Source organism: Phymastichus coffea, unplaced genomic scaffold, assembly GCF_024137745.1.
Source record: "Phymastichus coffea isolate CEN01 unplaced genomic scaffold, Cenicafe_Pcof_1.1 PCOF00006, whole genome shotgun sequence".
Taxonomy (NCBI): Eukaryota; Metazoa; Arthropoda; class Insecta; order Hymenoptera; family Eulophidae; genus Phymastichus; species Phymastichus coffea.
The window spans coordinates 6476401-6501244 of record NW_026706817.1 but is presented as its reverse complement, the minus strand read 5'-3'; the positions used below and the strand labels follow the sequence as shown (position 1 = coordinate 6501244).

General features: G+C 41.3%; 1 protein-coding gene across 2 annotated transcripts in view; it reads right to left on the bottom strand.

The window, feature by feature from the left end:
* Nucleotides 1-24844, bottom strand: part of LOC131668512 (potential E3 ubiquitin-protein ligase ariadne-2-like) — a 209130-nt gene that overhangs the window by 118241 nt on the left and 66045 nt on the right. For both annotated transcript variants that reach the window (XM_058942768.1, XM_058942775.1), the window contains exons 3-4: nucleotides 19265-19614; nucleotides 18969-19193 (exon numbers count right to left, since the gene is read on the bottom strand). In XM_058942768.1, coding sequence (XP_058798751.1) covers nucleotides 18969-19193; nucleotides 19265-19614 — 575 coding nt within the window. The remainder of the gene's footprint in view (nucleotides 1-18968; nucleotides 19194-19264; nucleotides 19615-24844) is intronic.

The window sequence follows — 24844 nt, the reverse complement described above, 5'->3', positions numbered from 1 at the left end:
TAAGGCTCGGCTGCGACTCGACTCACGCACTAATTCTTGCGGGCATCTTGCAGTCGCTCAGCGGCGCTCGCTTCTCTCCCTACCTTGACCTATTAGTTAGGCGGCACGCGACGCGTCGCTTATCGGTCACGCGTTGCGCGCCTGCCAATCCCTGCATAGGCCTAATACTCTCTCTCTCTCTCTCTCTCTTTCTCACTCTCTCTCTCTCTGTCTCTCTCTCTCTCTCTCTCTCTCTCTCTGTCTCTCTCTGTCTCTCTCTACCTCATAGTCGCTGCGCTCTTGTTTCTTCGGGCGCTCTCAATCTTGCTCGGCAATCTTCGGCGGCTGGAAAAACATAAAGGCCAGTGGTTAGGCGCAATAAATATATGCGCCGAACGCTGACCACGTCGCCATGCCGAGTGATAAGAGGGAGAGAGAGAAGAAGGGCAGACGAAGAGCAAGCGTACTGCTTGCTCTCGTCACAAAACAGAGAATGATAATAATATAACATTTGCACTGTGGAATAAAGGAAATTTGGGAACTGGAACAGTATTCATTGCTATATTCAAAGAAGAACTTAGTAAACATATAATCACAGTAACTTCACATTTACGAACAAAAGAAGTACAACGCTTAACAATTAAAGATGAAAAAAAAGAGTAAAATTAGATTCCCAACATTTGCTAATACATAAGGATTTTACTGAGAATTGGTCAGTGATTTCAAAAAATCCAGTTCAAGGCAATCACTAGGTAAATAAACAAATCTCCATCTTCACTGTAGCCTGCTATGTAGGTTATGTCACAAAAAGTTCTGCAGTAGTAAGCGATGACTTAAAGCACGATTATTCCAATGCTTTACTAGCGATGCAAAAAATTTTTGAAGTTATTAGTGAAATTGAGGAAATTGATGGTGTTTGAATTAATTCTATGATATCTGAGGGAACTACTAGTCATTTCAAAAACGGTATTTAATTGCACGACTTAAAAATTCAAAAATTTATAAGAAATGAATATTTTCTGCGATCGGACAAGGTAAAAATACTGTTGGTGGTGTAAGAGGTTTATTGAAGCATAGTGCCACAGTACATAATTTACGTAGTTTTGAACTTGGAGCCATTCAAAATGCAAAATACTTCGTTGAAAATATTCAAAAGTATACTACGTCGAAAAAATTGATTTATATGATTGCATTTGAGATTCAAAATATTTGTAATGAGAAAATGGTAGAATGAATTATGTCAAAAATATTCGAAGGCATTCAACGATACCACATATGTGAAAGTCAGTGATAACTGAGGGTAAATCTACATCTTTCATAGCTGGCACTGCTGCTAATCTTCTGGTAGGAATAAGAGAATATAAAAATAAAAATATTGAAAGGAAACGCATAGTAAAGAAAGTTTTGGTTGAAGTTAGAAAAATTTTTAAGAAATCTAACAATATCAAGAATGTTAAAAAGAAAAGAATTGTTAAAAAATACAACATTAACAATAAAAAAGGCGATATAACACAGTCCTACAAAAATACTTTAATTTTTTGCACAAGCAAACCATATATGTTTTCCCAAAGAATTTTTGGCGCTGAAACCAAATCCGGCATCAGAATTGCTCCAGCACGTCAGGTTTTTAAGATATCTTAATCTAAAAGTGTGAAAATAGCGATTTTTACCTATGTTTGAGGTTATGTAGCACCACGACATTATCTACACGTAAAAAACTACAAACGATATATTAAAGAAGCAGTCTAGTCCTTTTAAATGCCGTTGAGTTTGCTCAGTTTGCTTATTTTTTCTTTGAGGTATTTCAAAGTTTCATTGAGATATTTCAAAGTTTTTCATTTCATGAATATTGTACCTTTCAGAACATATAGCTTTGAATGTTTCGACGTCGAATTTCGTGTCAAGCGTCTTCAATCAATTACTGTTCTACAACAAAATTAAGATATATACCATGGACAGGCTAACCCAACTTCAACCTAAATTACGTCATCCCCACGAACCCTTACAACCCTTATACGAGGTTTGTTCAAAAAATACCCGGAATTTTTAAATTTCGCGGGTCTGGAGAGTCCAATTGTCAAAATTTATTTTTATTGTTTTGGTATACATGCCCCTGAAGTATGATGAAATTTTCAGCTATATTCACTGTTTACTTTGTCTGCGGTAGTCGCTAAGGTTTGACGTGTTTTTATGAGCTCGGCGATTTTCGTTTTTTAAAAGAAATGGATCAAAGAATTTATATTAAATTTTGCGTAAAAAATGAAATAAAGTGTAACAAAGTGTAACAAAAATCCGGAAAAAACGCCCCGATTTATGGAAAATCAATTTATGGCTTTTGCATCACGGTAACGCACCTGCTCACTCGTCGTTGCTTGTTCGTAATTTTTTGGCCAAAAACAATACCGTAGTCGTGCCCCAACCTCCATATTCATCAGATATGGCTCCGTGTGACTTTTTCCTGTTCCCAAAGTTGAAGAGACCCATGAAAGGACGGCGTTTTTCCTCGATTGAAGAAATAAAGGCCGAATTGCTGAGTGCTCAAGGACATACCAAAAAGTGAATATCAAGAGTGCTTCGAAGATTGGAAACAACGCTGGTATAAGTGTATTATATCTGGGGGGGATTACTTTGAAGAGGACCACATTGATATAAACGTACATAGCAGGTAAGAAATATTAGTAACGAATTAGCTCTTAATTAATATCTACGCCGAATAAACCATGCTGTCGGTTTAATAAAAAGTTGATGAAATACATCCAACAACAAGAACTTTTTATTAGCCACTTATAAAAAGAATGGCTTACTCATTGTCAGCAAAATTAAAAACAACTGGATGTCGTCATCGTGAGATAAAAACAGAATTCGGATAATATTATCATTGATATGCAATATAGCGATAGAGTTTCATTATGTAACGGAAAAATTATACTTATCTTCATCAATTCTTTTGAATAAATAAGTATTCTTGTTCATTAAAATAAGTACTAAAAGGTAGAAATTTAAAATTTTAAAAATAGGGGTTGGAACCCTTATGCTCGGAACTGCATATTTAAGTTCTATATTTAGATTCGGTTTAATACACAATTTGATTTATAGTAAATTATCAACTAGAACGTTTAATATATTGACAATTATTTTTCGGGGATGGTTTTTCTATTTTGAGAACGATAATCTTATAAAGGTCAACTTAATTCTTGTACTGAATCCACGATAATATATTTTTCAATTTTAATTGACTCATTTAAAATTTTTTTCATGATAAATAGGCACAAAAAGATAAAAATTTCATTGAAAAAATAGGGGTTGCAGCCCCCTCATTGATAAAACTACATGCGTAAGTTATATATTTACATTAGAAGTAGTACGCACTTTAATTTATAGAAAATTATTACACAGAACTTGAAATACGAGGTCTGTCCGGAAAGTATCGGGCTTACGTTTATATCATCGCGCCATACTGTTCGAGTGACCTCTACCAGACAGAAACGTCAACAGTAAAGCCTCACGAATCTATTGGTTACTTACTGATACCTGTCGGACGTATAGTTCATGCGCAGCGTATCTTTGTTTACAGTGCCTTTTTCGCATTCGTCGGATTTAGATATTGTCAAAAATGACTGAGAAACAAGATCTACGAATTTGCATCAAATTTTGCTTTCAATTCGGAAAAACGAGTTCGGAAACTATTGAAATAATGCAAAAGGCCTTCGGAAGCGAGTGTATGAGCAAAACACGAATAAAAGAGTGGTATAAACGGTTCAAGGATGGTCGCACTTCTGTCGATAGTGATTCTCGTTCCGGCCGACCTTCAACGACAAAAACCGCAGATAATATTGAGCGGGTGCGACTTGCAATCGAACAAGATCATCGTATGACTGTGCGAGAACTAGAAGAAGACCTTGGGATACAAAAAACTATCATTTCAGAAATTTTAACCGCAAATTTAGGAATGAAACGCGTGTGTGCGAAATTCATCCCAAAATTGTTCACAGCAGAGCAGAAGATCATTCGCTTAGAAATCGCTCTGGACAATCTGAAAATGGTCAATAATGATGATAATGTGCTTAGAAAAGTTATTACAGGTGATGAATCATGGGTTTATGGTTATGATCCTGAAACACAACAACAATCTTCACAGTGGAAGCATTCTGAATTGCCAAGACCAAAAAAAGCACGTCAAAGTCGGAGCAATGTTAAGTCAATGTTGATTGTTTTTTTCGATTGTGAAGGTGTTGTACCTCATGAATATGCACCAATAGGTCAGACAATCAATAAAGAATACTACGTTCAATTTTGAAACGTTTGCGTGATGCAGTAAGAAGAAAACGGCCGCACTTTTGGCAAAGTGATGACTAGCTTATCCATCACGATAATGCACAAGCGCATTCATCCAATCTTGTGCAACAGTTTTTGAGCAAACACAATATCGCATTGCTTCGACAACCTCCATACAGTCCCGACATAGCCCTTTGTGACTTTTGGCTGTTTCCAAAACTAAAAAAACTACTCAAAGGACACCGATTCTATGACAAAACAACGGTTGAAAACAATGCGACGAGTGTACTTAAGGCTATCCCTAAAAGTGAGTTCCAGGACTGTTTTGAAAAGTGGAAACATCGATGGAACCATGTTATTCAATCAAGTGGAGATTACTTTGAAGGATGCCACCCACCAAATGATAAAGAATAACGCTAGCACGAAAATATAAAGGTAGGCCCGATACTTTCCGGACAGACCTCGTATATCGTAAAATAGATTTTCTGGGTAGTTTTTCTATTTTGAGGAAGGTTTGAAAAATAATCTTGAAAAGATCAAATTTATTTTAGCATTTTATCCACGATGATATTTTTTTCAATTTTTTTAGGACATTTTTTTAAGTTTTTGTTTATAAGAATAGTATAACAATAAAAAGGATTGAATTTTCATTAAAAAAATAAGGGTCGCATCGCTTATGGTCAAAACTTCATGCATTAGTTTCATAGTTACGTTAACAGTCAAATGAAATTTACTTCATCGTAAAATGTTATATATAGTAGAACCTCAGATATATTGCAAAATACTTTCTGGGGGTGTATTTAAAGGATGGATTTCACTACTTAATAGTGTTTTTTCACAAATAAAAAAAAACACATTACTTATTTTTTTATGTACTATAGTATATCAAAAGATTACTAAAATCGGTGATTTCGAGTTGTGGGTTTTTATATCAGTGGACAGGAGTACAAGAAGATCTACGATAGAAGTGCAGAGACAGGTCGGAATAAAGCAACCACAGAAATGTGGACGGATACACTTGGGAGCTGGCAGTCGCGATGGATGAATAGTGACAAGGACAGATGGACCAGGCGACTAATAAAGAACGTGTAGGTGTGTTCGGCGAAGGGCCATGGGAAAGTTGACTTTTACCTTGAAGGAGCTGCTTTCCGGACACGGATACTTTCACAAGTATCTGCACTGTATGGAGAAAGTGACAACCCTGATGTGCTGGTACTGCGACTTCTGGGTACTGTAGGTACTGGCGACTGAGGTACTGGAGTGGTACGCCCAGGACGAGGCGAAACACACGTTCTACTAGTCCCCGCGGTGAACAAACGACAGGCAGATGCTACGCACGAGAATTGGAGACCTAACTCCAAACAATATCGTAACGGTAATGTTAGGCAGTCAAGACGGGTGGGACGGTGTGATACGATACGTGACGCCACTCACACTGGCCTAGATAACTAATACCACGACCGAAATGAAAAAGAGAATAATAACCTAAGCCTATCCGTGGTAGAGGCCCTACATCAACTACAAATTAGAAAGCTGCGGGTTTAGGGTATATACTACTCGAGTATACTATATACTTATGGCCATCTGACCCTAGGAGGAGGGGTCCAGAGCCCATATAAGGTCGCGGAGCGATTCCTTCTTTTTTATCGCCATTAAAAAAAATAAATAAACACTAATAATAATATGTAATGAAATAAAAATGATTGACGAAATATAATTTAACCGCACAGTGTATGGATCTAAATATATAATAAACTACAAGGGAGTTTTAGATCCTGTGCATAAAGCTACTTACAGGTTGTATTGACTTCGCCCATGAAAATAATGCTTAACAGCTCACTGTGATACTGTGGTGAGCGCCCCGAGCATTCGAACCAACATTCGAACGTGGTTGAGAAACAAAAGTGTGAGCATAGCAACGAACATTCATTTCATTTAATAAAAAAACATTTCTATAGTCAGTCTGTCAATTGTATTCTTAATAAACAGACGGTTTAATATTAACCAATTAACTTATTACTAATAGAAGTAAACTACTCGAATAAATAACCATTTATTCCTATAATACCTTTCGGCTTTAATAGGTGTCTCGGAGTACCGAGGAGAAAAATTGATAGCACCGGGCAAATGTTCTTCATTAAATTTAATCCCAGGATGACCCTCATGTCGTAGTTGCACATCTTTATACACATGATAGCAGCTTATTTGGCAGTTTTAACAACGGTAGTTAGCGCAAATGCTATGTAGTAGAAGAGAAGGAAAACTTCTGTTAAACGGACCGTGCACGCACTCGATTGGGCTGTTTGTTGCTAATTGACGCGGAAGTATCGACACCGTTTCACTTACTGATGCTACAATACAAAGATATTAAATAAAAAATTATAATAATAAATAAATTTATTAAATTATATTATGAGAGAGATGTAACAATATATATATTATCTTAATAGTATTGTTACGTCCTGATCCGTAAACTCTACTTATTTTAAGGTCAGCGGCAATCAAGCAAGCTCAAAGTAGCAAAGTAAGCACAAGAATGTATTTCATCATTTACGAAACACAAAATTGTCAAACTAACCGATCTCAGCAGAATTCCAACCCAGAAATCGAAACACTAATATATTAACTTCTTGATTACTCGACAAATCAATGTAGGCTAATAAGTCAATATATAAAAGAGCGTACAAATTTCTCTAGGTAGTAGATTAGCAACGCACGACAATTCCATTGAATTAATTCAATTACCGCTCAAGGAGTGAATTCTATTCATCAAATAAAGTGAGATTTTACTAGTGTCCTTATACAGGGTGGCCCATTTTAAGTGATCCACTCAGATATCTAGATTGGAGTGAGTTTTATGGAAAAAAGTTTCAGACAAAAGTTACTCAACTTTGAGGGGGCCATGTTTCTATGACCTTGGATTTGACCTTGAAGGTCATGTTCAAGGTCATTTCAAGGTTAACTTTGTTTTTTTAAATAGGAACCCCCATTTTTGACCCCGGATTCGGAAAGAGCGGGAAATTTTACGTCCAAAACGGTATTTTTAAATTTTTTTTCATGGCCTAGAGAAGGTCGATTTAAGGTCAAATGCTTGAAAAACTGCCTAAAAGCGTTTTTTTAATTTTTAAGATATCGAAAAATGACCTCTACAAAATTTGTTCAGAACAGAGTGGGCCACCCAATGCACCAAAACCTTTGACCTTTAACCTCATTTTGAAGGTCATTTCAAGGTCGAAGTGTTTTTTGTAATGGAAATCCCTCTTTTTGACCCCGGATTCGCACATAGCGCGAAACTCAACACAATACCTTATCCAAACGTCGGATTTCGCGCTATGTGCGTATCCGGGGTTAAAAAGAGGGATTTCCATTACAAAAAACACTTCGACCTTGAAATGACCTTCAAAATGAGGTTAAAGGTCAAAGGTTTTTGGTGCATTGGGTGGCCCACTCTGTTCTGAACAAATTTTGTAGAGGTCATTTTTCGATATCTTAAAGATTAAAAAAACGCTTTTATGCAGTTTTTCAAGCATTTGACCTTAAATCGACCTTCTCAAGGCCATGAATAAAAATTTAAAAATACCGTTTTGGACGTAAAATTTCCCGCTCTTTCCGAATCCGGGGTCAAAAATGGGGGTTCCTATTTAAAAAAACAAAGTTGACCTTGAAATGACCTTGAACATGACCTCCAAGGTCAAATCCAAGGTCATAGAAACATGGCCCCCTCAAAGTTGAGTAACTTTTGTCTGAAACTTTTTTCGATAAAACTCACTCCAATCTAGATATCTGAGTGGATCACTTAAAATGGGCCACCCTGTATATTATATTATGTGACGGTAAACGTCCTATTAGCGCTGTGATGTTCGTATCACTTATAAATAAAATAATTCGAACTCTCGTAATCTAGCTAATGAGTAAGAATTTGTTTCCAATGATTTTACTCTAATTGTCAATAAAATAGATAAGTAAATCAAATGCAATTAATAAGTAAATCGAATATACATAAATAAATACAATGTTTCGAGGAAAGTCAGACAATGCCCTAGTTTCTTATGGTGCGAATTGTCCCATAAGCAGAGCTAAAGTCTTTCTTTGATAGGATATAATTCGGCCCAAGTTTCTTATAGCGCGAGATGTTCTATAAGTCGAGCTCAAATTATAAGGAAATGATAGTCTTGCTCAGTTAATCACAATGAGAGAAAGAACTTAGGTATAATCCAAGTTTATTCAGACTCATGCGCTCACCTTGCAAGGCTAGAAGTGAATGCTAGCCTGTGCAGAGGTGGGCCTATTTATACACAGATTTTCCCGCTTATTTTTGCAGGAGAGATGTCATCGAAAATTCGAGAGACATTCGCGAATTTTGAGAAATGAGTTTTCTTAATTTACAAGTAAATAACCATTAATATTAAGTTTTTAACACATGTAAACTTTACAGAATTTGTTATTTGTTGATTTTATACAATATACAATTCTCGCCACTAGTGTCGTCAAAAGTTATTAACTAATAAAGTTAATTAACGTGATATTACAATATTTACAATAGAAAATTATTAAATTTTCATAGAACTTTATAGTTGATTAATTGTGGAAGTATTCTCCAAAATTAATTATTTAAATTAATTAATAACATTTGAATTATGACTAATTTTTCATATTTGTAACGGTTTTTTCTAATCTTAATATGTAATTATTAGATTAATTATATAAGATTCCTAAATCATAAAGTTATCATTATCAAGTATAAACTTAATATTTTCGTTCTATAAATAGCTTATTGTTTAAATAAATTATTAGTTGTTTATTTACTAATAACAGTTATTATTCAGCTGTTATTAATGAAACCAATTCTTACTCATGTTCTATGTTTATTCATTTTGCATATGACTTATTTACATTTTTCTAATATTTCATATGTTAACGTAATAAATAAATCGACTTTGCATATTGATATTCATTATTATTTCATAATTGAATGTGAATTTTGTTATAATATTATGAATCTACATGCTAAAATCTATATAATCAATACTTTGTTATATTAAAATTATCTTTAATTAACATATTTTTCTTAATATCCTAAATCATTATATCTATGTCTATTACTTTGTGACGTCACGCTGTTTATTTTGATTCGACTCCTATTTGTATACAATCGCGTAAACAGTGAGGTAGCGCCGCTTAATGTATTGTTTTGAATAAACAGATAGATACGTTAGACTTGTTGCAGTCATTCAGTGATTTAATAAATAGCTCATATATAGGACCGTTACAGCGCTAACAGCCAAACCATGCGGCTGCCGGCGAGGGCAGCACCTGCCGGTTGGGGCGAAATGTATTGAGGGAATTCGGTACGAGACGCGACGGAACGCGCGCGAATGAAAAACGAACCAGTGGACGATTAGAACCCGCACACTCAGCTGCTATTAAAAGGATCAGAGTTTTTCCAGAGTGCAGAGACAAAAAAAAGGAGCTGTGCCATAGCCTGACAGAGCTGAGTGCGTGCTAGTGTGCGTGAGTGAGCAGTTTCGCTATCGAGGGCGAAACTGAAAACGCGAGATACCTCGCAGAAAAGACTAACTTTTCCGCAATTAGGGTGCGAGCGTTTTTGCTTTCGTGCTACCGTACAACTGATAACAAGGTATGCTGGCCAGCTTAATATCGCGATTGCTGTATGATTGATAATAACTAATCCCCCGTACTCAGTAAGAAGCGTGCATGTATTAACTCGGCGAACAAAGAGCGGCGAGCGATCCGACACTGCATGTTATTGTCGCGCGCGCGCTTTGTAAACATAAACACGCAGGCCGAAGATATTGTAGAGATAAGAGAAAATAAACGATCTCGCATGTGATATTGACTGTAATTTTGAAGTTGTTGTTTCTCGCTGGTAGAAGATTGGTTGACTGACGCCCGTTCCCTCCTGCTCCCCGGTTGACGAGTTTGAACGTTTAGACGATCCCGCCCGTTCTTCGATGCGATCGCGCGCTTAAATAAAGAGTCGTAGCATTGACCCCGTTACATGATTCCCAACGTAAAAGAACCTACAGCGTTTATGATTGTTAAAAACGCCAGTTCTAAACATCGACCTTGCGCTCAGTCAACCAGCAACTTAGGTGGCAATCAAGGTGTTGTTGTGCACACTTTGAGTTAAAAGCCACATAGTAAACATCGCCCCTCTGTTAGTTAGCTTGCGAAGGCCCACCGCTACGATAATTTATAAACAGTCGCTGTAAGCGCGTGCGAGTGCGACCAAACGACTCTTAGCCATAACGTAAGCATCAATAGGTTTTGAAAGTTGCCGCAAATCAACAATATTGTACCCATTGGCCCGGGGAAAACTAACACCGGCAACATTCAAACAAAAGAAACTCAAATCAATAGTTTTCTTTGGTAACTTGTTGTCTTAACGTAAATGTATTTTTCGAATATTGCTAACTGCGGTTATTGGTGACTACGTATATAGACGCTCACTATAATATTCTAGATACTAACCAACACAGCCGCGCTAACAAACAGTTAGTGCGCCTGATAGGCAGGATCATTATTTTGCGCAATAGCGAGCAAAGAATCTTTCGGCAAACACAACATTAAATCCCCTTTGTTGAGCCTACTGTCGGCTAGTAAAGTCTAAATTTTTGCTTGTTTGCTTACAAATATTAAATAAATATAGCAGCCGTACTCGCATCATCCGTCAAACAAGCGTATAAATCTGTATAAAAATTAGTCGCGACATAACTAACAGATGATAATGGACTGCACTCAGAAAGAAGTCGAAGACTGGGTTTTGACGCTCCAAGACGAGGAAATAAACGAATGCCTCGAACACTTGGAGCTCAAGAAAAGCGGGAATAAGCTCTCGAGAGCTGGGCAACTGCAAAATTGGTTGTTAGGCGACTACTCTGCGGCGGATTTCGTAGAAGTCGACAACCAACACAGCAATCCAGCAAGAAGGACAGCCCTACGCTCGGAGCTGATCGTATCCATTTGCGCGGAACATACAGCATCCGAAGAAGAAGGAGAACACCCGCTAGCCCAGCTACTGCAAAGTGCAGAGGTGATATCGCAGATTCAGGAGACAGCGATAAACATCACAAACGTACTGGACGACGGCGACAATACTAGCAGTAATAAAAATATTACTATAACGGCTAATGATGGTAGCCAATTCCAACTCCCGCCTGCAGTGGCTGTGATGATCCAAGACCTCATTTTCCGGTCCAGAGAAAATGAGAAGAAGCTCGAGCTGCTAGACTCGTTAAGAGTAAATGTGTCGAGTCTAACGAAAGTATTAGACCAGATATACAACAATTGCAGCAACGTTAAGAGCAAACTGGACGACTTATCTGCCAGAATGAGCGCATTAGAAAATGCCGAAAACACGAGTGTACGGTAAGATAACTCGCGTAGGAGCGTCGCATTCCAAGATACCTTCACCTACCATTACGACACCAGGTTACCTCAAAGTACTCCAGCTGGACCCGGACAGAGGCCCACGGGGGCCACCGGCAAACCCCCCGCCGGACGCTTCCTTTCGGAAAGGGTGGACAGCATCAACTCAGTGGAGTTAATGCTGAAGTGAATAACCACCCGCCGAGCACGTGGTCATTGCAGCAGACAATAAACCCTTGTTCGACTACAAGGGATGTTGGTCGCATTATCCGAGGATGAAAACTGAAGTTTTAAGGAGAGGGCAATGCGAGTATTGACACTTTCCTGTCTAGGCGGGACAATTTAAGGAACGGCGCGGGACTCACGGAAGACGAGATGCTCCTAACGGTATCGGAGCTACTCGTCGGTCCCGCCCTCACCTGGTACGAGGCGATGAAGGAGGAATGGCTCTCCTACGCCGAATTCGAGATGGACACAAGGGAATGGTTCGGGACCAGCGTGCAGCAGCAACAGCGTCTGATGAGGGAAGTTCAGAGCCGATATCAGGGTCACGATGAACCGTTAATGTTTACGTTGCCAACATGATGGGCCCGATGAAGCGGCTAAACCCCCAGATGACGCCTGATTGCCAACTGGACCTGCTGCACGCCAACTTTCTCCCGGACATTCAGGGCCAAGTGCGGAGGTCCGAAGTGAGCTTCATACGAACCCTGAACGCGCTGGCCACGGCGGCACAGAACAGCTTGCACCAGAGAAAGGCAGAACGGGTGGTACCTGATCCATAATCAACTCTGTACCCGGAGTTATCGTACCACCCTCGCACCGATGGAAGCAAAGGCCGCAAGGGCAAAGTGGCATCGATGTCCAGCGATAAGCCGGAGGTCAGCAACAGGTTAGACCGTATGGAGAAAGTGCTGGAGAAGGTGGCACACCAGATCGTCTACACTCCGACGCCGGAAGAGAGACTTCTCCAAGCCACTCAAGTGCATCGAGTGCGGGTTACTGGGGTACAGCAAAAAGTACTGTCCCCAATGTAACAAGGGAAACGAGGAAAGGAGTGGTTAGATGAGGTTGGCCCCACTCCTTCACCCTCTAAAACAAACCCCGCAAACGAGATCTCGCGGCCTTCGCCAACACAGTCAGCTCCGATTGTAGCGAGCGTGTTGAGCGGCGAGAGCGAGAATTCCCCTGGCGACGCCAGAAATGAACGCCGTGGTAAAGTTAACGCGGAGAGAGGGGATATTAACGTTAGTAAAGCCCAAAACCCTATACCAGACGAGGTGGTGGCGAATGGATCGCACACGCCCTCGGGGGCGCGGGTAACGGCAAATAAACCGGGAAGGGTAACCCCACGGAACCTCCGATCGTCCGAACCGAGGTGGTTAGAACGACAAATGGCATCACTTTATCACGCGAGAGCACAGTGGCTAGCGCTATGGTGTGCAAAGAGCAAGGCTGTGGAGCCGCCGAATCTGTTTCGATTTATTCCCCGGAACAGGAAACGCGCTGGTGGCTACCGGTGAAAATAGGAGACTTCCAGATACGGGCTCTATGATCGGGGAGCTTCCACCACAGCAATGGGTAGTAATGCTCTGCAGATAGCGTCTGTGCTAGGCAACAGGTTAGATACCACCCACGCGGGTACGGCAGGACTACCAGATGGTCGTAAGTTAACGATCGTTGGTCACGCCATGTTGCCGTTTACCGTGGGGGATATGAGGATGCCGACGAGAGTAGCTATCCTCCCAACTCTCGTCGATAAATGTATCCTAGGAGTGAATTTCGTTAGGTCGTTCAGAGCGGTACTTGACCCGGACGATGATACGTTACTGCTCAAGAAATCACGAACATAGATGAAGTTAGAGCTTAGAGGCTGGTCCGAGATTAGCTACGATCGGACTAGCCGAGGTAATATCCTCTCAACAGGCGATATTGCAGAGGACCATCGGCGAGGCCTTATCGCAGACCCCCGTGGGACTGGGATATGCGGCAGGCATTGAACACAAGATTCTGGTCAGTGATACGAAGCCGATCAAGCAGCGCTACTATCCAGTGTCACACAAGGTCGACCAAGAAATGCATAGATTGGTAAAGGAGATGTTAGACCAAGGGGTGATCGAGCCAGCGGACAGCGGCTGGTCGAGCCCAGTGGTTATCATACGCAAGAAGGATGGCTCGTATCAATTTTGTATAGACTTCAGGAAGGTCAAAAAGGTCACCGAGCAACGCGTATCCCCTACCATTTATGCAAGATATATTGAGGCGTTTACGAAAAGCACGTTATATCTCCACACTCGACCTCAGTAGTGCGTATCACCAAATACCACTCAAACCCGAATCTCGATTTATCACTGCCTTTACCGTGCCCGGATTGGGGCATTTATAGTTCGTACGAATGCCATTCGGTCTCTCGTACGCCTGTGCCACCTTCCAACGGTTAATACGAGTAGATAGCGTGATCGGACATGAGTTTGGCGATTTCGCCTTCGCCTATTTGGATGATATCATCGTAGTATCGTCCAAATTCGAAGATCACCTGCAACATCTTAAAACCGTATTGGATAGGTTATGTCGAGCCGGACTCTCGATTAATCGAGAGAAGAGCATCTTCTGCAAACCTGAGGCTAAATATCTGGGTTTGTTGATTAACCGCAAGGGTATCAGGCCCGATCCTGAAAAGTTGCGCTCTATCGTGGAGTACCCACGACTAGGAAACGTGCGCCAGTTGCACACTTTCCTGTGGGTTGCTTCATGGTACCGCCGATTCTTGAGTGACTTCGCCACACACGCTCAACCGTTAACGAAATTGACAGGGAAAAAATGTGAGTATGTGTGGGGATCAAACCAAGAACAACCATTCGCCAAACTTAAGGCACTCATGATATCCGCACCGTGCCTCGGGTTACCGGAACCCGACGGATAGTACGTGTTGGAAACAGACGCTAGCGCTACGAGGATCAGCGCCGTCCTGATTCAAAGAATAGGAGACGGAGACCGGATCATCGAGTACGCTAGCAGAGTCCTTAACGCAGCGGAGCAAAATTACTCCGCCACGGAGCGCGAGTGTTTGGCGGTCGTATAGGCTATACAGACGTTCCGCCCATACATAGAGGCGTACCGATTCAAGGTGGTAACGGACCATAACAGTCTGAAATAACTATGCAATCTGAAGAACCCAATAGGACGTCTAGCCCGATGGGCGTTGCAACTCCAAGGCCATGCCTTTGAGATCGAGTATCGAAAGGGGCCCGACAACGTATTGCCCGACGCGTTATCACGCCCTTTTGAGCCCACGAAGGCTGAGGTTAGTGCAATGGACCAGCCGAAGCCAGAGGACAAAGCCTGGTACGCGGAACAGTTCCGGCGCGTCGAGGACAACCCAGAAGACTACCCGGACTGGAAAATAGTTGGCAAAGTGATGTATCACCAAAATCCAAGCTGTGACTACCAAGGCGAATATGGGTACGAGGACACTTGGAAACTTGTCGTACCGCCGGAAGACCGAAAGGCGGTCCTGTTCGAGAACTACAACCTTGAGACCGCGGGACATTTTGGACGCGAGAAGACCTTCGCCCGCGTCGCTCAATCCTACTATTGGCCAGGGATGTACGCGGACGTTAAAGGTTACGTCCAAAAGTGTCAGGTTTGTCAGCAGTGTAAGGTCGAACAGCAACTGCCGCGCAGACTCATAAGGGATCGGATGTTGTCCACACCTTGGCAAGTGGTAGCGGGCGACATCGCCGGACCCTTTCCAAGAAGCCCTCGAGGGCACGAATACGTATTAGTATTCATCGACTTATTTACGCGATGGGTCGAGTGCATACCTATTCGTAGTGCCAATAGTAAGACGATCGCGGAGGAACTCCGGGAACGGGTGATTCTGCGCTTCGGTGCGCCTAAGGTCTTCCTGTCCGATAATGGCACCGAATTCCGTAACCAGCTGGTAGACGGGTACCTGAGAGACCAAGGGATAAACCGGACCTTTACTCCGACCTATACCCCACAGGCTAACCCTACCGAAAGAGTTAACAGAACTCTGAAGACGATGATAACCTCGTACCTGCGCGGGAATCACAAAGAATGGGATCGAGTGTTATCTGAACTCACGTTCGCGTTGAACACTGCTGTCCACAGTTCCACGGGAACCAGCCCTGCCATGCTCAACTACGGTAGGCAGCCGAAAGCCCGAACACCCTTTCGAGACCAATGGACGAGCTTGCGGCCCGAGAGGAAGGTTTGCTCCGAATCGGACAATGGAACGAGCATATGAAGAATAACCTATTCGTTATTCAGCAAGCTCGTGAAATCGCTTCGGACGAGTCCCTGAGGCAGGCGATATATTATAACGCCAAGCACAGAACCCTCGGATTTAAAGAAGGGGACTAGGTATGGAAGAAAAATCGCGTATTGTCCAGTGCGACGCAGGGTATTTCCGCAAAACTAGCGTCAAAATTCGTTGGTCCCTTTATTGTCACGAAAGTACTCGGAGTAAACTCGTACCGCCTTGCCAACCAGCAGGAAGAGGTCAAGGAATTGGTCCACGCCAAAGACCTCAAACCCTACTATAGACAGGAGGATACCTTGCCGAAAGATGAAACCCGACAGCGAGATGACGACGATACCCCTACCACCGAGGGAACCGAGGCGACGAACATCCCGCCTACTGCGAGCGATGCGACAACACACAGAAACGGGCGCGCCGTTACTACGGATAACACACTCCGGAATAATTACGCGACAACTTCGAGCCACCCTCGTTACGACCCTTCCAATCCCCCTGAGAAGATCCTGATAATCACCTCTTCAACTAATGCGGTAAAGCGCCCACGAGGAAGACCTCGCAAGAACGCGCTAAATACCCGAACCACCTCATACCGACAAAATCCACGTATCTCCCCTCCCGTCGTCGTGAAAAGGAAGAGGGGTAGACCACAGAGAACACCGACCGTGGATGCATGGGGCCTTGCGAACGAAGGACCTGGGAGACCGACGCAAAGGACCCCATCTTCAATCCCCGCGACGAAGGTCCTGGGCAGCCGAACATGCGCCCACCTTCGATACGCGAGAAAAGGGGTCACCGATATTGACATGTAGAACTGTTACAGGATGAAGATTTCGTACGAGCAATTTGAGGAAGCGGCAGCCGTCCTCATCAGGCGGGACCTAGGTCCCGCCGTCGAGGGAGTCGTGCACGCTGCCCTGCACCTCCTCGTCGAGAAAAAGAAAGAAGAGGAGGGAACACGGGTGAGAGATCACGAGAGCTCGTCATCCGTGGTGATTGAAGAGATGACGGACGACGAGCCCCAGCGCCCATCAACCGTGAAGGCCGTCGTACGAGAGGAGGCGGCATCGCTACCCGGAGCACCGACGGGAGCAATTCCCATGAGGGCCCCACCAACCTCCACGGACACCCAGACGGAGGAAGCCTATACCGATGCGACATGGCGCCCCAAGTTCACTAGCCAGGCATCCTCGCCTGGCGAACGAACCTGGGAGGAGATAGTGGAGGGCATGAGGGAGGTCGAACAAGGCTGGACCACCCTCAATGCTCTCCAACGAGCCGTGTACGCGGAATACGATGCGTACTCGGCTGCGGGACACCGCCCCAGTGATATGGAGTACTGGAGCAAGGTTGTGTCCTGCCAGCACCAGTTCGCACAAACGCTGAAGGAGGTCCAGCACCGTCACCGCCAGGCCCTCGAGTGCCCGGTTGGTGACGCACCAACTTGCCCCACCCAGCCTTTAGCTGCCGGAGTCAGACCAGCGACTCCGGAGGTCAGGTCGGAAGCCACCACTCACCGAGGTCAACGGACGTGCGGAGTAAACCTCGTGGTGAACGTGGACGGCAGCAACGGGGCTCAAGCAACGGGACCCATCCACATAAATCTTATGGTGGGGTCCACAGGTGAGGACACTATGGTCGAACGACCGCTGTGGTCCGCCACGAACCGGCGTGACGGGTTACCGCTGACTCCCAGGGAGCGAGGCCTCCCTCGGGGCACCCTGTCCCGCGCACAGTGGGAAGGGTGCACCGTTTGCCACTACCTCGGGATGACCCGCACGGATCGTTGCCCCCGTGTCCGACAACATGCCGACCTGGTCTAAGAGAGGTTGGGATGGGAGGCGCGCGGACGTCCCCCGTTGGACGAAGAAGGCCGGGAGGTAACCCAGTGACCATCTGGGTGAAAGGGCCGCGCCCCCATTTACGACAAATAAAAACAGGGAATATCACGTAGAACATGACCTTTTATTGACCTTTACCCTCTTAACCTCGAAATAAGTAGCGCTAATAATTCTATCGTCGAGGACCCCATAGGTCAAGACTGGAAGGGGGCTGCGACGGTAAACGTCCCATTAGCGCTAGCAGCCCAATCACGCGGCTGCCTGCGAGGGCAGCACCTACCGGTTGGGGAAAAATGTAACGAGGGAATTCGGCACGAGACGGGACGGAACGCGCGCGAATATAAATGAACTCGTCGCGGATCAGCAATCCGAGTGTCTAGCTGCAGTGAGCAATAATAAAGAAGTTTTCCCGAGTTTTTGGAGAGTACCGAGACGAGTTAGCTGATCTATCAAGAGGAGCTGCGCCTTGGTTTAACAAGAGCGAGTATGAGCGTGTGAACGTACGTGAGTGGAGGGTTTCGCCATCGAGGGCGAAACCAAAAAGCGTGAGACACCTTACTAGCAGATAAACAATTGGAGAAACTAGCGTGCGCCATGCAGGTATTCTCTACCTCGCTTGTTGCCTGTGCGACCGTTAATAAGGTATGCTGGCCAGCTTAATATCGCGATTGCTGTATGATTGATAATAACTAATCCCCCGTACTCAGTAAGAAGCGTGCATGTATTAACTCGGCGAACAAAGAGCGGCGAGCGATCCGACACTGCATGTTATTGTCGCGCGCGCGCTTTGTAAACATAAACACGCAGGCCGAAGATATTGTAGAGATAAGAGAAAATAAACGATCTCGCATGTGATATTGACTGTAATTTTGAAGTTGTTGTTTCTCGCTGGTAGAAGATTGGTTGACTGACGCCCGTTCCCTCCTGCTCCCCGGTTGACGAGTTTGAACGTTTAGACGATCCCGCGCGTTCTTCGATGCGATCGCGTGCTTCAATAAAAAGTCGTAGCATTGACCCCGTTACAACACATATAAAAGTACTTTATTTCTTCAAATATTTAAGATGTTTTGTTATAAACTTTAATAAGATCCGAAAAAAATTTGAAAAATGATTTATTATTTCGTAGGCTATGACATTAACTGCTCATCTTCTTTGCATTTTTACTTTTAATCCAATTATTATAATAAATTATTGAATCTTACCCTTTCGTAATAATGCAAGTATTTTTTTAATGCTTCACGTGCTTGAGCATGAACGCTTTCATGAGCAATATTTGGATTTTCTTTATATCTTGAACATTCATAATATTCACTGCCATGCGTTTTCCAATCTCCTAGACACATCCAGCAAAAATCATGTTTACAGTTATAGCATTGCATATGATTGCAACCTCCATTTTTTTCTATACATATATGACATTTAGGGCACTAAAAAATATGGATTTGTTTATCAGAATTATGCATTGTAAATTAATAATAACGAAAAATAATAAATTTACATCTTTTGTATGCGCACTAATGTAATTAGCTGTTTCTGAATCATCAGCACACTTTGTCAGCCATTTTCGTATAGTACTACAATCTGTTGGTGCGTGATAATCCATACCACACCGGAAACAAAATACTGTTTTACAAATATTACATATTACTCGTTTAGACCGTGGTTCTTTGGATTTTATTACTATTTGACAATTAGGCCCAGGGCAGAATCGCAGCTGCGGATGTGATTTGACATAATCTCGAAAAACAAATTGTTGATATCGTTCTCGCATAACAGGCTTCGTTAAGAGAGATAATACGAAATCTTCTGGTGCTAATGCATTACAATTATTTGCCATACAACTGATACCTGCAAAGTTAAAAACTATGTCATTCTTTTCGATTACTGATATAAATAGTAAGCAATAAATAGTAAGCATAAATAAGAAAATGTCGTAAATAATTGATCTCTCAATAGAAATACCCCATGTTTTCATTTCTGAATTACATAACACTTCGTTTCGGGTGTGTGTAAGAATATATATATCTGCGTATACGTAAAAGGTGTAATAAATTCGCAAATATCTTTTCTTACAAGAAAATATCTCATTAAAATGTAGACATTTGTTTCGAAACCAACGAACATTTTAAGAAAGATTAAAAAGTAATAGATGAGTAAGCATTAGTAATTACATTACTAATTACTAATTACAAAAAGCTTTAGTAATTACAAAAATTATTGGATATTATATAAGGATACAAAAGTGTTATGCTTTTTCTATCTACAATAACTATTAGCATTGATGTGAACGTCATTTATTGAGCCCCTTATGAAAATTGCGAAAGAAATTTTAATAAATGAATAAACGCAAGACAATTTCATTCATTTTAATATTTTTTACTATGGGCTACGAGTTCTCCTACTGTAAAAGAAATAGACGAAATATTGACGTTCTCCAGCTGTGAGTTGCCTGAGAGATGGCTCACAGTAGTTGACAATATGCGATCACGTCGTTACTTTGGGGACTATATTTCCGGCGTGGATATAAAACAGCTAAATCAATATTTATGTAATAGTTAGATTAAACAGGTGATTAGGTTATAATCTAGTGAGTTTATAATTTAGTGATTAAAATCGCGTTGAATTGATAGTGCAGCCAGAGTCGAATGTCTTTGACTGCGGATGCGAAATGCCTTCGACTGAGGTTATACGAGGGTCATTTGAAAAGTCCGTGCAAAAATATAAACTGCGTGTTTTTTTTTAATAAATCTTTTTTATTCTACAACATAGTCTCCTTTTAGGCTTATACACTTCATCCAACGCTGCTCTAGTTTGTTAATCCCTTTCAAATAATAGGATTTGTCCAAGTCTTTAAAATAGGCATTCGTTTCTGCAATCACCCCCACGTTTGAATAAACTCTTTTCCCCGCCAGCCATTTTTTCATATTAAGGAACAAATAGTAGTCCGACGGAGCCAAGTCTGGAGAATAGGGGGGATGTGAAACGAGTTGGAACCCTATCTCCATCAGTTTTGCGGCCATAACTGCTGAGTTGTGAGCTGGCGCATTGTCGTGGTGGAAGAGAACTTTTTTGTGGGCCAATCGTGGACGTTTCTCTACCAACTCGGTTTTCAAACGATCCAATAACGATGAATAATATTCGCCTGTAATGGTTTTACCCTTTTCCAGATAGTCGATGAAGATTATTTCTTGCGAATCCCAAAAGACAGTCGCCATAACCTTCCCGGCCGAAGGAATTGTCTTCGCCTTTTTCGGAGCAGATTCCCTCTTGGTAACTCATTGTTTAGACTGTTCTTTGGTCTCAGGAGTATAGTGATGTATCCATGTTTCATCTATAATGATGAAACGACGCTTAAAGTCTTGCGGATTTTGCTGGAACAGCTGCAAACCATTCTTGCAACACTTCACACGATCTCGTTTTTGGTCAATCGTGTGCAATCGCGACACCCATCTAGCGGATAGCTTTTTCATGTCCAAATGTTGGTGCAAAATATTATGTACCGGTTCGTTCGAGATGCCTACAGTACTAGTAATCTCACGCACCTTCACTCTTCCGGCAGCCATCACCATATCATGGATTTTATCAATGATTTCTGAAGTGGTAACCTCAACAGGGCGTCCAGAACGTTGAGCGTCTTTTGTGCTCGTATGGCCACTCCGAAAATTTTGAAACTACTTCTAAACCATTCTAATCGAAGGTGCACAATCACCATAATGTTTATCAAGCTTCTGTTTAATCTCCTGAGGTGTTTTGCCTTTGAAAAAGTAATGTTTAATCAATATACGAAATTCTTTTTCGTCCATTTTTTTACAACCACTCGATTTCTTTGATTGAAACGAATGTAAAACGCAAAGTAATTGGCCGATCTTGCTGAAACTTGGTGCGTGCTCTTCCAAGATATGCCACTAACTAAAAATAACCTTGATACGCACTAGTAGCGCCATCTCTCTGACTTTGCACGGACTTTTCAAACGACCCTCGTACATGTCACTTGCTCAAATCTTAAATGAGCTCTCAGCAACTGGTGATCAACAGTATTCAGATTATCCTAGGTTAAATTATGGGAAATAACGAGGCTTAACTAAATACGATTCTAGCGAAACTAGTAACGGATAATATTAAACATTATTGCAATCATTATTTTTAAATTCACAAATTCGATCCACGTTTGAGGTTCTTTGGATCTCACTTCTCACTGATGCGCTAGGTTGTTTATGAAGTAGAAAATAAGAGCATTGTCATAATGGTTGTGGATTGAAAAAACTAAAATCTGTTAGATTAACTGGCAATTGGCTTAGAAATGATCTTTCTGTTCTGTTCACGGTTCTTTCGAGTCGTAGTTTTTCTATAAGCCGCAAGATGGATGTCAGAATAAAGACAGCGATGTACATCCATGATGTGTTAATTCTCTATTCTTGTCCTGTGATATCACGATGTCGATGACCGTAAATGTATGATGATTTGAAGTGTGATTAATCCACAACTTTCACACACACACATATCTCGTATCATGTCTTACTTTAAGCATCATTCTAGGAGTTTTGTTTTCAAATATATGCTCTTCTTTGATTTTGTCTTTACGAATAGGTCCCGTCGATCGTAAGCCACATTTATCCAAGTGAACGATTAAATCTAGACTGCTGAAATAATTATCAAAAATATGATAGTCAGAGAGTTTTTTTTTTTTTTGAAAGGTTAAGTAGAAATGAATTGATCATTAGTAAAACTACTCTGGAGTCAAGTGGGTACTACGATAAATTTATTCCAATGCTTGTGTAATTCTTACCACAATAAATGTCTACATTGAATATATATTTATTTGTCATACATAAGCTCTACAGCTTTATCCAATATCTATCATGATTGCAAGATAAATATTGTTTTAGGCACGTACGTCTGAAAAATTGAATCATCAAGTCGTTCAAGGAAAGAGCAGTTGAAAAAACCAAATTATTGAATATTTCTTTAGAACTATTCAAATTTTTTCAGACTTTTCAAGCCTTATCTTGAAAGGGTATAACATAGAGTGGAGAGACTCAAGAAGGGAAGGAAGAAGGGGGAGGAATAATGGCAGTAACAGAGAGGAAAGGGATGAGTAAGGTTGAATGGAAGAAAAAATGGACAAGTGAGGTAATAGCAGGAGAAATAAAAATTCGGTGCGAGGAAATACGTGATAGCAACGGTATATATGCAAAATGAGAAAAAGGAAAACTATGAATCCCTAAGCGAAGAGATAGAGGAAAACAGAGGAAAAACAATAATTATAGGAGGAGACTTCAACGCAAGAACAGAAAATGAAGGGAAAGAATGGGAGACAGAAGAAAACCTAGAAGAAATTAAGGACAAGGATAAAGTGTTAAACGGAGAGGGAGGAGAAATGTTAAAATGGCTAGGAGAAATGGGTTTAGTGATAACGACTGGGAGAAAAGAAGGAGATGAAGAGGAAGAAATAACATATATAGGAGCGAGAGGAATGTCAACGATAGATTATGTAGTAGGTAACGAGGAAGGTGATGAGGCAATAAAAAGGGTTTAAATAAAAGAGAGGGTAAAGTCGAACCACTTACCAGTAGAAGTGGAATTGGGAGACAAAATAGAAGAAGAAAGAAAAGAAGAAGAAGAAAGAATGGTAAACGACTAGAGCGAAGAAGGCATAAGAGAGTATCAGAGATGGATAGACGCAATAGAGGAAACAGAAAAATGGAAAGATATAAAAAAATAGAGTGAGGAACGCAGTCGTAAAAAAGAATATAAGGGAAAAAATAAGATCAAAAAAAAGCTGGCGGAGAGAAGAATGTAGGATAAAAAGGGCTAGGGTGATGGCAGAGTTAAATAAGGTAAGAAAAAGGGAAGGAGACAGAAGCAAAGAATGAATGCAGAGAGGAAATAAGAAAAGCGAAAGAAGCAAAGAATGAATGCAGAGAGGAAATAAGAAAAGCGAAAGAAGCTGAGGGGAAAAAAGTGGCAAAAGAAATAAGAAAAGATAAGACGAGAAGAAACTTCTGGGATAAAGTTAATTGCAATAGGAAGAAAAGAATTGGATTAGATGAAAACATAGGAAAAGAAGAATGGTTAAAGCACTTCAAGGAACAATTAGGAGAAAAAGAAAAGGAAGAAAGCAAAGGAGAAGAATCCGAAGACAGCGAAGGAGAGGAAGGTGAAGAAATCAAAGTAAGAGAAGTAAAAGAGGTAATAGGAAAAATGAAAAAGAAAAAGGCGACAAGAGAAGATGGTATAGCAAAAGAAGCGTGGATGGAAGGCACGGAAGGCTTGTTAAAAGATATGACAAAATGCTTAAACGGACTATGGAACGAAGAAGAATATCTGGAAGAATGAAGGATGGGAATAATCGTACCAATATATAAAAAAGGGAGGAAAGAAGAAGTAAAAAACTATAGAGGAATAACGTTGATGGACACGGGATATAAAATATATGCGGAAATACTGAGGAAAAAGCTGGAAAGAGAACTAGATGAAAAAGAAACGCTAAGCTATACGCAGATGGGATTCAGGAAGAAAAGAGGAACAATGGACGCAATATATATATATTAAAAACAATAATAGGGAAGGAAATAAGTGAAAAAGGATGAAAACTGTACGTATTCTATGCTGACATGAAGGCCGCTTTTGACAAGATGAAGAGGAAGAAAATATGGGAAATTATGAAAGAGAAAAGAATAAATGGGAAAATTAGGAAAAGAATAGAAGAAATATATAAGAAAATAGGGAGTAAGGTAAAAGTTGTAGGAGAAATAATTAGGAAGTTTGAGACTTACAAAGGCGTAAGGCAAGGGTGCCCTTTGAGCACCACGCTATTTAATCTTGCCTTCGCCGACCTGGAAGTCAAGATCAAATAGGTGCAAGAAGGAGGGGTAGTGATAGGAAGGAAGAAAATATGGACATCAGGATATGCAGATGATGGCAAAGAGTGAAAGTGGAATGAAAGAAATTAAAAAGATATCTGGAAGAAAGGGTAATGTAGGAAAATCAAAGATGATAAAATGTAGGATAGGAGGAGGAAGGGGTAAGGAAGAAAAATTTGAATGGGAAGGTGAGAAGATAGAGATGGTTAAAGAGT